Raw genomic sequence first — 17242 nt, forward strand, 5'->3', positions numbered from 1 at the left:
AAATAGAGGATTTAACACGTTATCTAGTATGTGGAAAGGGAGGAGACAAATTCATTATGGGTATCCCCACGTGAATGGAAATGAAATAGAGATGTATACTTTACACTTGCGCAAGCGAAACTTAAAGGAAGTAACCACAATCACAAGTGGAATTCTCGATGCCATTTTCCCATCATTGATCGAGATGTGATCGATGCACATCAAAAAAGTGAAAAGGGAAGGAGAGAGTGAGGTGGATGAGAGAAGCAAAGTGGTATCTCATGTTATCTCGAGAAGTTTTTTGTTTTTTATTTTTTTTAATTTTTTTTTAATGATAGTCATTATCATATTTGAACTCAATACTTCTTTTGAAGAAAAAAAAAGAAGATTGGGCGTCGATAAACTAAACAAAATAATAACTGACTTATTAGTCACTCGGCTGTTGAGATTGGATCTTCTCCGGATCTTAGTGTTCGGAGTCTAAAGGTCAATAAATTTGAGTTCTTGGTTTGTTTGAAAGAGAAATCGGATCCCTTGGTTTGTGTGAGGTGAACTAGTGTAATGAGTTGATGGGAACCGATGAATTCAATTTGAGTGGTTTCAACAACTGTTTGTTCATTAGATTTGAACTCAAGATCTCTTTTAAGAAAATAGCGATAAAGTGTTGTTAAACCCGTGAATGACTCAATCCTCGATCGAAGCAAAGGGAAATAGGAATGGGGAGCATGGTGGAGCGTCAATGGGGCCATGAACGATACAATCCCATCATTGAATTGAGCTAATAAGTTGTGCAATAAAATGAAAATAGCATGGAGGGGAACCAACTTTTGACGCATAGAAACATAAATGCTGAAACACGATCTCTACCTTCTCAATTGAGTTGTTGGGGTTGATTTGAACCGTTGATCGTGAATTTTATCAAAAGATAATAAAAAAATGGATCGATGCATGCACAAAACCAAGGGATATATAGAGAGATCGATGATCGATCCCCAATTGCAATTGGCATTCCAAAGGACGACGTAGTTGTGATGTTTTTTGATTAATAATGCAGATGGGCAGCATGTGGGTTTGCTAAGAACGGGAAAAAAAAAGGCACAAAACGGGACCCTCCGGACGTAATAATTTGTCAAGAGGGGCTTGCCTGCCTCACACGACACACCACTGTCCTCGATTTGAAGAGAATTTTCAATGTATCTAGAACACGTGGTAGTACGTTATATGTTATTATACTCTCCACTTGTATGATGACATCTGACGTATATCGTCGTGTTCCTGGCACTCCAACAAATATTTCCTCGATCTGCCTCTTTTGCCAGCTCTCCATGTTTAAAGACTAATGGCCCTCTCTCTGCTGACTCATAAATACAACAACCTAAATTCTTTCTGTTGATATTTTGATTAGGTTTAGGTAGATAATATTCTTGAGTACTCCAACAATTAGGGTTTCGATTTATGAACATTATTGCATGTGTGAATTTGAATGTTGTGTTAAAACGTGAGCATTTAGCTCGAACCGAATTGTTAATGAGTAGGTAGATGGAAGTTCTTGAGCACATACAAAATACTTTCATTTTCAACGTGAGATATTGTAAATATTGTTACGAATCATTGCAATAAACTTTACTTTTTGGCAAAGACATTCTATCTCTTGAATAATCAAGAGTGGCTGCAAACACGAACTTAATCAAGTTGATTAAAATAATAGCTCCATTTTTAAAATCCAAACTCCATACATAATTTAAGATAAAATTAGTACAACAAAAAAATTGAGAGTAATTATTCCATCGAAGATGCTCTTATATCAACTAACAAAAATGTTAAAATCAAAGATAAAAGATATATACATTACAACCTCGATAATTTAACACCCGATAAATTAATAACTTCGGTTAGATAAAATTCTCAACCGGTCCCGACTTGGGAATACATGATAAAGTAAAAAGTTGCTAAATTAATTAGATAATATATTATAAACAATTCACAAAGGTCTCACGAATATATAAATTAATAATTACTCGATAGATAATGCTTTTGTTTGATTTAATTGCTCATAAAATAGAATAATATAGTACATTAAATAATTTACAATTTATTTTTCATTAAAAAATAACGTAGATTCATGAATTTTAGAAGTTTGACTGTATATTCACATAATTCAAGAAAAAAGGAAAAATTGGGGGAGTTGGGATAGCAGAGCCGTTAGCCGAGTCGTTGAGAACCGTTAAAAACGGGCGGGTGCGTCGTCCCAGAACCGTAAAGGCCCACCAACTTGGCCTGTTTTTTGTTCTTCACGTGATCCCCGTTACGGAACCGTCAGAGCAAGTTGTAGAAAAAGTGGGCCAAAGTTGGGCCCACACTATATATTTCCGTTCAAAAGGACCACAAAACGTAACCCAAACCAGGAGGGGGGCTGGGAGGGGCGGGATTTTCACGTGTCAGTCACCTCCCACGTGTTGACAACGATATAACCTTCCCTATCTGTATAGCCATAATCTTCTCATCTTTCTGAGGTCAATACTTTTGGGCGAGGAGGACGACCCTTGAAGTTAAGGACCACATCATACGATCATGTGCCATCGACGTGTGGGCCCCACATTGAATTCGCTCTGATGTCGACGGTTGATTCTTCCATTAATGGTATGTTCACCTATCTAAAACGCGTATCAAGGTTCGTAATTAGATGTTTGCAAAATAAAGAGTTACATAGAATAAGACGGTGTATTAAGAGTCGTAGTATATGATTGAGAAGTGTTAAGGAGATTCTCTAAAAAATGAGATTCCTTATGAACCTTCTATCATATCATATTTTTATAACAATGTTTTAATGTTTGTACGGTTTGAATTGTAAAGTGACAGAGAGTTCACAAAAATTTTTGATTTAAGAGAATCGTTTTAGCATTTCCCTACATGATTATGATCATGAGCTATCAACACTAGGGTCCCACGATGAATTTTCCATGATGTGGATGCTCAACTTTAGACTAAATCATCACAAGTCAATATGAACATTTTTTTCTTCACTAAACTAAACACCGAATGCTAGATGGGTTGACATATGGCCAATGAGGAATCTAACAACATATAATGACCGTTTAATTGGAAAAATTGATTGGAAGGAGTATTGAAATGTTACCATTGATGAATTTTCTTCTATCTACTAACACATAGGTGTTGATTATGATCAGATTCATGAGTGCCCCGTTCTTTTTAAAACATATCACTCCCACAAATTAGGAAGCATATTGTTAACGTAGGATCCCTTTCGACCCTCAAAAAAGTATAGGCATGGAAAAAGACCGAGTAAAGCTCAAGAAAGATCAAGGTCCAAAGAAGGAATGGAAATCCAAAGCCCAATGGAATTAGGAAGAGTATTTCCGAGCTCTATAGATGATAGCTCACCAATCTAGCTTGATTAAGTAGCATAAAGCACTCTTTGACTGACAAAGGTACGTAGGCAAACTGACAGCTTTATAGCACGTGGCTCTAAGAACATACCTACTCAAACACCAACCTAGGCTAAGTGGCAGTCACCATCAAAGACAGGAGCTTAGAACGGGACATAAAGGTTGTGGGATCATTGCTCGAAAGGAACACATTTGACTAGTCAAGGCTGTGCTTAGTGCTCAATAGCGTTGGCCTAGAAAACATGTAATCCCGATCGAACGACTACCACTTCATCGCCACATGTCGACTTATGAACGAAAGAATAGCCAACTGGCCAGTTTAGTAGGTATCTCATTTAATGCCATAATAGTAAAGTAGGTGAGTACGAAACTTTTTGGGCTTGTTGAAGGCCTCTATAAGAAGGTAAGTACCTCTATAACGGGTCGGACGAATGAGTGAGAAAAAGGATAAGACTATAGCCGAGCGCTTGCTGTAATCTTTGAATTTATATTTTATGAGCATCACAGTGGATGTACCCTAGTTTTGAGAGGTGAACCACTTAAATCTTAATTCCTATTTCATAACTTTAAAATCTAGCTCATCAATGGGCTAATTGTTCTAATTTGCTAACCTATAAGTTTTGATCGTTAACACATATACTAAAGGGACGTTGTTGAGCCAATTTTCATTATGTTTCTCCCCTATTCCTGTATTCCTCAATTTACGTCTTCTCTCACTCCAAGTAATTAAACACGCTACGAAATTCCATAAAAGTAACGGGCCTCAAAACCAATTTGCTTCAGGACTTTGAGTCAACAATTTGAATGGGCAGGCCCAAAGGGAGGAAGTCCGGGTCCAAAGTCCAAAAGGCGCGTCCTTCTAAGAGCTCTGCTGAAAGAAAAGAATTTAGAACTCGAAGACTGAGAGAGATGACGATAGACGACGAGAGCTCCGTCTACGTCGGTGGCCTTCCGTACGACGCCACCGAGGAAACCGTCCGCAGAGTCTTCGAGCTGTACGGAAACGTCATTGCGGTTAAGGTCAGATCCCTCCTCCTCCTCCCTCCATTGGCCGCCATTTTTTTTTTAACTTCGTAGGGTTCTTTAGCATTTGGGATTTTCTCCCCCTCATCTGCTTCTTCTTCTTCTTCTTCATTTGCAGATTATCAACGACGCTTCGACGCGCGGAAAATGCTATGGCTTTGTCACTTTCAGGAATCCCCGGTCAGCGATTCTCGCCATCAATGAGATGGATGGGAGGGTAAGTAATTTTTGCTTTCTTCTTCCATTTGATTGAACATGTTTGTAATTAGGGTTTCTGTGATTGGTTTGTTGTCTTATACTATTGAGTGAAATTTTGGTGCTTTTTCTATTGTGTTATTTGAATTAGACTGTTGATGGAAGAGTGATCAGAGTAAATGAAGTGAGGAGTAGAGGTAGAAGATTGAGTTTTGGGAGAGAGAGGGAGAGTTTCCGGTGGAATGCTGAGAGGGGGAGGAATTGGGATAGGGGTAGATACCATGAGAGGGATTTTGATCGGGAGAGTGACCGGTATAAGGATAGATACAGTGATCGGTCGGGAGAGCGTGACCGTGACAGGTCCCTTGAGGATGATGGTGAAGAGAGGGACAGACGGTATGAGAGGGGACACGATTATGATCATGTAGGGAACCATTTTTTGGATAGAGATCATGATCAGGACAGGGATGTGGAAGATAACCAGCAAGGACAGAGCAGGAACCGCGATCAGGGTTGGGAAAGAGATGGAGCTTTGGAGTCTGAACGAGATAGGGAGATGGACAAAACCAAAAGCCATGATAGCATCAGTGACAAGGATAGGGATGACCAGTCAAGGAGATGGAACGGGTAAGATGCCCTTCTTATTTCTAATTGTTGGTTTTCATTACAGTATCACGTTATCAAATATGAGTTCAGTAGCAATCATGTTTCTTGGGAGATGATCATGCAAGTTCAATTAAACAGACTTTTATTGCTCCTTTAAGAACTGTACCTTTCTTCACTATGTTTTAGTTGCTTTCCTGCAGTTCAAGTACTGTTGACCGACAAAGTCGGGACCTCATATCTCATCCAAGTGATGATTACAATGTTCAGGCAAGTTCAGCCTTTTTAGCTTTTCTTGCTAAGAGAGTGCCATGCATTTGTAAGTTGTGTCATCTTAACTACAGAGTTTCTTTGCTTTCATATGTTCTGTTAAAAACAATAGGTAAAAGAACAGCTTGAGAGATCCATGCAAAGGTTTGAAGAAATAAAAAATGAGGTTTGTCTCCCCATAAGAATTTACCCTTATTTGTTCGATTATTCACAAACACCTAAGGCAGCATGCAGTAGTCTTTTAGATATCAATACGCAAGAAGCATATTTTCTGGTTGTTCAGCGTACTTTCAAATGCATCAAATCTTGTACTGCCATTTAGGAGAGTAAGTTTTATTGCATGATGTCAGACTATTCAGATGGAGGAGAGCTTAGAGGAGAAAGAGAAACTTGTTTTGGATTTACAGAAGAAATCTAAGGTACCTTTTCTTATTGGTTAAAGGTCATTTTTTATCTCATGCAGTCTTTGACTTTAACCTGAATGTTATTTTACTGCAATTCTTTTGGTTTTACATGCTAAACTTGGTGCATGTCATACTGAGAATCTGTTTATGCAGAAATTGGAGGATGCCTTGATAAATGCAAAGAAGAACTCTTCACACCAGAAGTTGAAGCTAACCAAGGTATTTTCAATCTCTAGGATTTGTTGTTAGTAAACTCTGCTTGACAAATGGACATCAGGTGGAGCTAATGCATGTTGTTTAAATTATTTGCAGCTACATAAATCCTTTATGCAAGTAAAAGATTACACTGAAAGACTTAAAATCTGTGAACACGAACTTCAGGTTGGTGTTTTTGTTCCTCTGAAACTTGTACAGTTGTAATTTTGTAAAGGAAAACAATGCTGATGCATTTCCTTTTTATTACTGCATATAAACACGTAAAGAAATGAACCATTTGAAAAATTTGCAAATGAGAAAGAACAGTTTTCTTCATCCTTGAATTGAAGTCAAATTAGTTTGCATTTGTCTGTCTTTCTTGTGGATATAATTTGATCATTTCTGCCATAACAAAGTTATCCAATTTCATTGGAGGTGGCACATTAACGCTTTTGTCAAATCAAACCCCTAAGTTTGGTCTTCGTAAGATCTTCATACCCTCGTTTTCCCTCAAAAGTCTAGCATATGTACCAAGTGCAAAACTTTTTACATTCTGCACTGTTAGATTGTGGTGGGGTAAATGTTGCGAGAGAAATTAACATTAAACCATTTTGCTTGCAGTCGCTCGTCGATACAGAATTATTGGAACATGGTAGTGATGATGTTGGCTTAGGGGATGAAATCTTGACAATTGGTGATGCATGATGTACATCGTGTTGAAATCTGGAAGAAGAGTAACATGTAACAAAGTATATTTATTGCCCCCTTTTTTGGGTGGGAGATTATGAAGCATCTGTAGATATTTACTTGAAAGTAAGTAGAGATTCAGCTGATTGTATCTGAGACATATATCCTACATCATGTTTCCCGATTAAGCTGGTGGTTTGTCTCGTGTTGGTACAACACGATCGTCTTGTGATATGCATTTTCACTTTAACAGTTTATTAACTCATTGCTTCTTCATTCCTAAGAAGTAGAATTCTTTTGGGTTAGAATTGCATGTGTGTAATTCAGGACAGGGTCTTATCTGCTGATATTTATCTAGCTCCACGAAAGCGGTTCGTTATCGAATTTTTGTTGGGGCGTCGAATATACGTCTTTTATCGCCGAAGATGGAAAGATTGTGCAAATGGTAAAATGTAGTAACCTTCTTCCTCAGAACTGCATAAAGCAAGGGAACAGAAAGAAAAAGAGTGAGGCATAAAGTGGCTGTTGTGTGTTTTTGTGAATGCCTTTGAGAGATCATCAGGGTGGAAAGAAGTCTGAGTCAGGCAGTAAAACACACACGCGCACTTTCGGTGCTTCCTCTTTTTAGTTTCTTTCTGGGTGACAACACCACAACACATGGTTTAAGTGAGTGCAACCAACAAGTTTCCTACAAGGCCCATATATTTTTTATTGCGTTACGTTTTGAACCCCAAGTATTTTTAAAATGTGCGAATCTGTCTTTCACAGTTAAATTTGTCGATTTTTCTATCAGTAAAACTGTAAAAGTGAGAAAAAAATGTGACAATATAACGATTGGGGGGAATTTTTTTTTAAAATTATGTGGAGAACGAACAAAAACGAGATGCGTCGGCGAGTACGCAGTCGTAATCGTTGTCGTCTTGCTTGCTGGAACAGTGACAGTCGTTGTCCGATGCTGCCACGTGTCAGGCGAGTTTAGTCGAAGACGGTGAGGTGACGAAATGTACCTTTTTTAAAATTATTAATTCCAGGACCTCCTTGTCCTCTATAATTCATGTGTACGAATATTTAAAAAATTTGAATGGAGATAGATGTGAATTATTCCTTCAAATAGAATCCAATCTACAAAAGAAAAAGGAAAAGGGGAAAATAAAACACTCAGTTTTCCCGTTCTTTTTACCCCTTTCTACTGTCTAACTTGAGAGATTTTTTGTATGTTCAAAACATAGGGTTGTGCTTTACATATTATTATACAAATAAACCTGTAATAACATGTAATATATGATTCCATGTTCCGTCACATTGAAAAACTTCTCCTCTAACCCTAACCCGATGGGCACATTTCACATCATAAATAATGGACAAATATTAGATTAAACATGATTAGCCCATAGAACATACATATGGGTAGCTCTAATCTTTCTCCTATTTATCCTATGAAAATTAATCATCAAAAGGTCAGAACTTGAGCGTGATCTGACTTCCGTTACTGTCCCCGCCGTCTTCTGATCTCCGAGCAGCCAACCCTCCTCCGTTTCTCTGATCTCCGCCGTTCATGTGAACATGATCACCGCTCTCAGTACCCTTCCAGCTGCTGCTATCCGACTTGCCTTCTTCGATACTCCCTGACCTGTCCCCGGCTCCTCGGCCATCAGACTCGGGGGAGCTCTGGGTGTGGGAGGCGGTCGACGTCCTGTACACGTGGAGCTGGTGTTGGAGAGTGTGGTGGTGCAGCTGCTGCTGCTGCATGGCGCAGAAATCTTGTGGCATTGGGGTGGCGCAATAGTGCGTTGGTGCATGGGAGCCCGGGTGCGGGCTGTAAAGAGCCGTGGGACCGTTGTGGGCTGCAGAGCCTGCAGTGGCGTACTCCTGCGGCACCCAGATGCCGACTACCAGCTGTGGCGCTGGTCCTCCGCCTGCTTGGGGGCTTGGGCTTGGTCGTCTCGTGTGGAGCCTGTACTTCTGTAATTTTCACAATAATATAACAAAATTAACAATTAAGAAAGAGAAAAGAGGGAAAAAAAAAAAAAAAAGGGATATGTTTAAAATATGAGTATTTTGCGGATTTCTTTCTGCACTAGTACTTCACAGTCGATTTCTCCTTAATTAAAACTTTTATTTAAATTAAGTTTTCTTGCTGAGCTATTATAAATGGCCAATTTTGCCTCTACAGTCATGTTTATGCGCTTCCCATCTAATTTTTATTCAGAAAAGTCACCATTTTTTTAAGAAAAACAAACACCATCATTAAGTGTTATTTTTTCTTCTAATTATAATAATTTGTTACTTTTTATTTCTTGAGATTTATAACAAAAAGTTATATGAAATGTCATAAAATATGACTGAAGGGGGGAAACTGGTTGTTTGTAATAGTTCATAGCAAAATTTGCCTAAATAAAATAAAAAAATCAACGACGTAATACAAGTTCAGGAAAACAATCGACAATATACTTGTAAATAGGACAAAGGGAGCAAAGGGTGGGCATAGGTTTTTCGTGCCTGCATCTTTGCCTGCATGGATCAGAAAAAGAGCAAGCCATGGACCCATATATATTGTACCTGCAAATGGCTTTTAACTTCATCATTGGTCAAACCGTCAACCTTCATCAGCTCTCTGATCTGTTTCGGGGTCGCCACTGCAAATTTGACCATAACAAACAAAACATATGTAAATAAGATTGAAATTGACCAGAAATCACAACAAATAGTAATAGCAATAAAAAACAAACAAAAATTAATCATCGTAACAAATAAATAACGATTGAGAGCTATTAATTAGGAGGTAGCTAGGGTTAGGTTACCTTGAGAACCACCAAGCATTTGAAGGGCATTGACGAATCTGCGGTGTAAGTCCGGAGACCAACACCTCCTTGCCTTTCTATGGGTTTGAGCGGCGGCCGCGGCTGTAGTTGTTTGTCCATTTTGTCCCTCCGAGTTATTATTAATTCCACCAGCTCCTAATAATTTACCTTGTTCATTACAGTTCCCAGCAGCTGATGATGAATTATTATTTCCATTCTCATGATGGTCCTCCAAGATAATCTCTGCCTTGTTCTCCGGAGAGGCAAGAGCTAGTTCCGGAAGAGGCCGCAAAGTAGGGCTGCGGTCTTTGGAAAACGGAAGGAATGCTCCTCCACCGTAGGACCTAGGTTGCTTGGTGTCTAACCCTAGCTTGGGGCTGACGCTGAAGCCGATATCGGCTTCTTTCGGGCCAGATGTTATAGTTGATTGAGATTTGGACGTTGCACTAGGATTATGATCAGTTGCTTGACTCCAGAGTTGGGCGGAGGTCATCCAGTTTGCCTTATCAGAAGTAGGGTTGGTAGGTTTTTCTGAGCCTTCAGAGGTTGAATGTTTAAGGGGTATGAATTCTTCAAGCACTGGCCTGGTTTGGCCTTGGATATTGTTTGTTCTGTACGCCTGTAGCTGCTGCCTTGAAGCCTCCACAGCTTTAAAAAGAAAAAGAAAATTATTATTTTCCGAATTGTGGTTGCTTTAGTTCTTTAGAAAATATGTTGGATATTCATATGTATGTGAGTGGCTACTTTGAGATAGCTCTCCCTTCTATAAATAAAAAGGGATAAAGAAAAAGGGTCGGGAATGGGAGCTGGACCTAATAAATTAATTAAAATTTGAAGGAAGTTAGAAGAACATGAATCTTGAGACCTAGTACGATGGTGGAAAGCTATCTAGGTGCATGCATACCAGTGGTGAGGAGTTGCATAGAAAGAGGGAGTTCGCGCTTGAAAGCGTCGATCTTGAGACGTTCTTCTTCGAGGCGGGAGAGGAATTCTTCAAGCTTCTGAGTCTGAGGCTGGTCGTGGAGGTGAGACGCCTGCAGATCCCCAAAGGATTTGAGGAGCATGGAGTAACTGATCAGCTCTGAAGGCGACGATGCCATTTGCCTTAAATATTGTAACTTTCTCAGAAAACTCACTACTGTTTTTATAAGAAAATGTCGATGCTCAAGCAAAAACAAGAACAGGGTTATGAGGGAACAAACAAGAGCAAAAGAAGGTCTATGGCTCTTTCTAGGAAACTCTAGATAGGATGGAGAAGTTTTTCAAAACAAGGTTGGAAAGAGAGAGAGATATATATATAGAGATAAAGTGAGGGGGTGTTGGTTTCTGAAAACAAGGAGGATCGAGGTGGGATCGTCTTCTTTATAGGGTGAGTTCAAGGGAATAAAGTGCTTTTTGCTGGAAGAGATTTAAGAGAGACAAGAGAGAGAGAGGAAGAGAAAATAAAGCAAAGAGGGGATAAAGAGGGATGGTAACTTCTTGCAAAGAACAAAGGCAAATGAACAAAAGCTAAAAATGAGTATGCTCTCTCTCTCTACTGGTCTTTGGCTGGAGAAATTTTTTAGTGTGACGGTCACACGTGGTGGTACACCACGTGTTTCTATATAAATGGTGGGTTATATGTGTTAAAAGGTTAATAACTTAAAAATTAAAATTTTTCACCACTTGCATAAAAACACATGATGTATCATTTGTGTTCACATCACAACTAAAAATTCCTGCTTTGGCTGTGGGTGTTGGAGAAGGAATCAAGGTGTCTAACAGAAGAGGGTCATGTGCCAAGAGCCTTTGCTTGGACTTGATACTCTCTCTCTCTCTCTCCAAGTCTGTCCGTCTAGACTGTACGATTTCAAATTCACCAAAATAAAAGTTGATTCTTCTTACTACTACTGCTCTAACTTTTTTTTTTCTCCCTTTCTCTTTTTAGTAATTATTTCCCTTACTTTTCTTTGGTCCTTGGAATCGTACTCTGCTATGAACTTCTTATTCTCTACTCAACCAAAATTAAGATATATGTATTAATATTCAAGCTATCCTATAAAAATTAGTTCTTGTTTCCATTCATGTCCTCTACTTCACCTAGTTTTGTTTTAGTCTAACATATGTGCATACACACATTGCCCGTGATATTTGACATGATGACCATGGAATGGAATGGTTCAAAACTAGGTACTGCAAATTGAAGAATTGCCTCACAGTAATTAGGATTTACAAAATTAAAATCCGTTGAATCCTCAAATTCTAATGACTACACACTATTACAACGTGAACATTTAACCTAAAATCAATAAATAACTGGAGAGAGGTCAAAATATTTGAACTAGTAAGGCAACCAATTTATTTTCAATATGGGACAACTCTTAAAATACACAAACAGAATTGACAAAATCAACCTCTTAAATAAATCAACCTTAAACAGATCAACCACTATTTGGAGAAAGTTTATCTTATACACCGTTGTTAGAAATTTGATGAAAACACATATAGTTAGCAAACGTTAAATAAAATAACCTATCAAATCCACAAATTAAAGGGTCAAAGAGAATGTAGGATATATTCCATGGTTGTGATGTACGTGTATCACATCTAAAGTCTAGCCAGGGAAAAGCTCTCACACCATACCAAAGTCCAAAGCAGCAGCAGATTGTAGATATTGGACACGTGTACGGCCAAGTAGTACGTATTCGAGACAGAGGGTACCCTTACCAAAGTATTCTATCATTTACATATAATTCTATGTATTCATGATTCCATGATGATTAAATATTAAAAAAAAAACACCCTTGGGAGAGGAGCTAGCATATACTATATATCATCCACATCCATGATCCATATAATTAATTTTTTACCAACGAAATGGAATATGAGCTAGAAAGAATCGAAAGAGGAAGAAAAAGAGGACATATTCAAACTGGATAATTAGCATCAATATTCCAAGCACCATGCTGCAATTGCATGAAACCTTCTTTTTGGTTTCAAAAGTTGCATAAGTGCTGTGCAATTGAGTGTATTCAGAGATAGGAAGGGGAATATCTAATAAAAAGATGAAACATTCATGTTAAAAGAACATAATATTTTGCCTCTAAGGAAAAGGAATATCTTCGTTCCAATTCTACGACTCTAAATTGAGGGAACAAAACCCGCAAAGCTTAAAGGGAATAGGAAAACCATTACCACCCCAAAAAAGAATAATAAAGGAGCCTAAGAGATGGGAATCTTCTTCTGCTACTCACTTTAATGAAGTGGGTTGGAAGGTAAGAAGATTCTTTATTAAAATTAGGGGAATTTTCTTAGGGTTCTGAACCTCCATAACAATTAATCTCGATTCACCTTTGAATGAAATGAATTTATATATTTGAAATATATTTGTACCAAAAGAAATATATTTGAGGGTACATTTTTGTTCACTATCCTCAAGTGGGTAGTGCTCACACCACCCTATTTGTTACTATTGGATGAGTTCAAATTTTGAAATTTGTGCCTATCCGCTACACAAACAGGACAGTAAGCAAAAATATTCCTTATGTTTGAGGGCTGTAGCAAAAAAATCAAACAGTTTGTGGATAAGATCTAGAAGTACCCACTTCGATATATAGCTTGTTAGTTTGACACAGGCAATTACATGAATGGACATGTAATGACTCAGATTACCTAGCGAGTTATCTTAATACTCAATTAGAGAAATTCTACAGTACTTCATAGAGTATTGTATCCTCACCATAATGTGTATTATATTTTAATCCTTAAATAAGCGAGGATGATCGAAAAATTGTCGATCACTCAACTGCTGAATGGATTACAACTTGTGAAAAGGGAATTTAACTTTTTAAGTAGGAGTGGAAAACGGAGAGATACCACTAAACCCTCAAGATTAATGCATAATACAAAGAGTTAAAGATATTCACCATGATGCATACCAATAAAGAATTACATACTGATTGAGTCTCTCCACCTCTCAGGTCACAACAAGCTTTTAGTATTGATACTGCAGTATAATGCATGCGCTTTCTAGGCTTTCTTCAATCCATCATATGAACTTTGTACACTATTTAATTAGCTTTTTGTTATAAATAATCTGGTTGCTGCATGGCTTGGCATGCAACTAAAAAAATGAAAAACGGTCGGTCCAAATGCAGGTCCATGAATTATCAGGGAAAGACCTAAGCTAGCAGTAAGAGAGACAGATACCTTTTCTACTAGAAAATGATCAAAGTCGCAGAGAGAGGGAGAGGACTTAATAGCATTGCATCGAATTCTCTTTTATCTGTTCCAAAGAGAAAGATAGATAGAGAGGTGCAAATAATGATGGTTGGTCGCTTTCTGAAATCAGTCTTCTCGTACAAGCCTCCAACCCTAACCTTTTCTGCAGATTCTCTCTCTGTCTCTCTCTTAATTTCGTTGTTTTGTTTTTGTTTAGGGTTTTCCAAAGGAAAGCAAAGCAAAGGTAAAGAAGGAAAACAAAAGTAAAGAAAGAGATTCTCCTGGTGACAACTGTCATGATATTCCCCCATATCGTCCCCTCTGAATATCCCTTTTGTCTGGCGCAAAAATAAAGGAATATTCATTCTCTTTTACTTTCCCGTTTTACGATTAAAATTGCATTGCCTTCGGAGAAGAAGTTAAAAATTTCTTTTAGTAGCGGCAACTTAAAAATTAATTAAAAAAATCTTACTATAGTATGACTTATCATCAATATGAAAATAGGAATGAATTCAAATAATAATGTATTACAATTCCATTGTTACAAAAATTTCAGTGTAGTAGTGAAAAGTAGCAAAATGATAAAAAAAATATTAATACATAATTACGCAAGAGTGAGATTTTTTGGTTTGAATTATAGAACAATAACACTTTTGCTCATATAATATTTGATATAGAGTATACATAGTATGAAAGTATGTTGGATACTAGGTACATATATTTTCTTCAAAAATAACATGTGTGTATTATATAATTGTAGTTTACAACTTAACAAACAAATCACTTGATTGAGGGCATATGCTCTCAGTGAGCCTTCATTGGCTTCGTCCTTGATTGCCTTCAAATTAGAAGAATTAAAATTGTGTTATGAACAGAAACCGAGGTGGGAAGGCTCTGCCCCAATTGGCCCTTTGCTGAAATCCATGTAATGCTTTAGGCTTTAGTAGTCCTGTTGTAAGTTCTCTGCGTACCCTACAGGCTACAGCAACTTGTAGCTTGAAATTGATTGATATTTTGGGTTGAAGTTAGATTAATGTGACCATCTATCAAACGAGTGGTTCATCTTTTAAGCATATAATAATATATAATTAACATCATTAAAATTATATTTCATTACAAGAAAGAATTCTCTCTTTCAAACAGTCCCTTAATTATATGGTTAGAAAGGTGCGGGCCGGGGCAACGTTTTCTCTATGCATGCATGCATGCCCTAATTCAATTATAAAAGAAAATTTTCAGTGTACTAAAAACACGGTTTGTACATCAAATATCATAATATAAGTAGTTAGATACTTTAATAAAAAAATTTCAATTATTTGTATTATGACACTTGATATACCAAGTCGTATTTCCGAAACACTGAAAAATTTCTCCAACTATAGATAATATATGGTTGCCACCGGTTTTTTAATGGGTTTCACATGGGCAAAAAGGTGTGATACCACAAATAGCCTATCTTATATTTTTCGCTAGCCTTTGGAAATAAACTTTACAGTGAAAAAACAAAGCCATAGTTAGTAGCTAGTTAAGGACCACTATTTTTTAACAGAAATCCCCACCAACTCCAAGGCTAAACTTTCCCTATGCTCTATGCCATGCATACTTAAAAGCGCTCTCTCAGATGCTGGATGATAATTCAGGTTAAAAAGGTAAATGTTCAAAAAGGTGTTTCTTTGATTCCATTCGTAATTAACTTTTAAATCATCTATGCCAGGAAATGTCATACTACATACCATATTGAACATGACATAATGCTTGTTTAGATAACATATTCAAAGAAGGAATACGAATTATTATACCAGCTAGTTAGGCCTTTCATAATGATGGGACAATCTGAGTTTGATTCTAATTTATGATAAATTATCTAAATACTATCTGAAAGGTGGTATATATATGTCCTATATACGTATATACACACACAGCAAATTATTATACCAGCTAGTTGTAGATATAAAGTCCACCTGATTTAGAATATGCTTTAAAATGCGCCACAAGGAGTCTTCAAGATCAGTACCAGTCTTCAGTATAGTTAAGCTTTGAATAGGAATACGACATTGTCAGATTCTATTATATTCTATATCCACTAATTGATTATGATCTAAATTTACTTTCAGCGGGAACTACTGATTATACACATGTGTGTGTGTCGTCTGAGGCAGATAGGTGGTACCACTTTTTTTTACATAATTTTTGACATATGTTTTTGTGGTCCTCTTTGAAATGTATTTCAACGATCCGAACCGTTATCTTTTAGGTCTTCTCTCAAAGTCATGTCCACCAAAAATCACCCTAATGTGAATCTGAACCCATATAACCATTGGATTAGGGTTTAGGGTTTCTTTGTAGAACCTCTTCGTCGATTTTCCTTGGTATAAATGAATATTTTAATGGTTTTGAGTTTGTCTAATTTTTTACAAAGATCATCTATGAATGATATTCCAAAAGAAGACGGTTTGGACAATTAAAATACAATACAGAATGGGCCCACAAAAACATGTTTTAAAAATTGTATAAAAAAAAGTGGTGTCATGTATCCGGCCTATATATATTTATATTTATACATTTATAATGTCAAAGTTGCTGCGACTGGTTTCAAATTAAAGGCCGCAAATATAACAAAAGGGAATATTGAGAAGCTTTAAGAAGCATTATATGAAATATTCTTATTTCCTGTAATTAACTTTGCGGAAAGGCAAATGAAAGCTACATTTACGGGCTGTAAGTTTGTCAATGAGAATCATCAACTAAAAATTGTTGATGAGAAAGACGATTTGTTCTACTAAATTCCCTAATTCACTTCAGATTTATGGATTCCACGCTTTGGCATCAGAATTTCATGTTTTATTGATGATTAATATTGCAATCTAGCTGTTGAGAAGATCATTTGAATTATATTTGGATATATACTTATCTTCAACAAAAGGTTGTGCCCTCTCTCAATCTGTTTTTATAGAGTACTGCTATCCATGCATACATTTTTGCCTTTCACACAACTCTCTCAATTTTAGGCCGTTGGATTGAATGAGTTGAAGAAGGTCAATGGATAAAAATAACAAGAATGAGCAAAAAGGTAAAAAGAGGTGTGTGAATAGAACTACCCTTTTTTATTGTAAAATGAGAAAGTACTACTTCAAGAACGAGAACAAATTTTTTCCTTAGTCCTTAAAAAGCAAACAGATATAGAAAAGAAGAGAGAAGAAGAGAGTGGCGGACGTAAGCGTAGATATTAGCTAGAGTGGATGTTCTCTTTTTTATGCACTTGAGTTTGAATCCGCATTCTTTCACGTTAGATTAGTTTAAAATAAAATATTTTCTTGTATAAAAATTACAACAACAAAAAAAGTATTTAATTTGCAAATTAATTATACTTTTCCAAGCCTTCTTGAGAATTTCCTAGTTAGAAATTAAAACCATCTTGGGATTTAATTGGTCAAAAATGAAATTCTGATTTTTCTTTCTGGAAGACTGGCACTTATCT

General features: G+C 37.0%; 2 protein-coding genes across 2 annotated transcripts; one reads left to right on the forward strand and one right to left on the reverse strand.

Moving 5' to 3' along the window:
- Positions 1-3929: 3929 nt before the first annotated feature.
- Positions 3930-7020, forward strand: LOC137748434 (glycine-rich RNA-binding protein RZ1B-like). Its single transcript, XM_068488583.1, has 9 exons — positions 3930-4406; positions 4528-4626; positions 4756-5231; positions 5411-5477; positions 5590-5643; positions 5828-5896; positions 6035-6100; positions 6194-6262; positions 6698-7020. Exons 1-9 carry the CDS (start codon positions 4191-4193, stop codon positions 6779-6781), a joined length of 1200 nt encoding a protein of 399 aa, XP_068344684.1. The 5' UTR covers positions 3930-4190; the 3' UTR covers positions 6782-7020.
- Positions 7021-7997: 977 nt separating this feature from the next.
- LOC137749031 (myb family transcription factor EFM-like) lies at positions 7998-10807 on the reverse strand. Its single transcript, XM_068489214.1, has 4 exons — positions 10469-10807; positions 9565-10212; positions 9323-9399; positions 7998-8725 (listed from the first exon to the last, which is right to left on the reverse strand). Exons 1-4 carry the CDS (start codon positions 10662-10664, stop codon positions 8222-8224), a joined length of 1425 nt encoding a protein of 474 aa, XP_068345315.1. The 5' UTR covers positions 10665-10807; the 3' UTR covers positions 7998-8221.
- Positions 10808-17242: the final 6435 nt, after the last annotated feature.

The sequence above is a fragment of the Pyrus communis genome, chromosome 10 (assembly GCF_963583255.1).
Source record: "Pyrus communis chromosome 10, drPyrComm1.1, whole genome shotgun sequence".
Taxonomy (NCBI): domain Eukaryota; kingdom Viridiplantae; phylum Streptophyta; class Magnoliopsida; order Rosales; family Rosaceae; genus Pyrus; species Pyrus communis.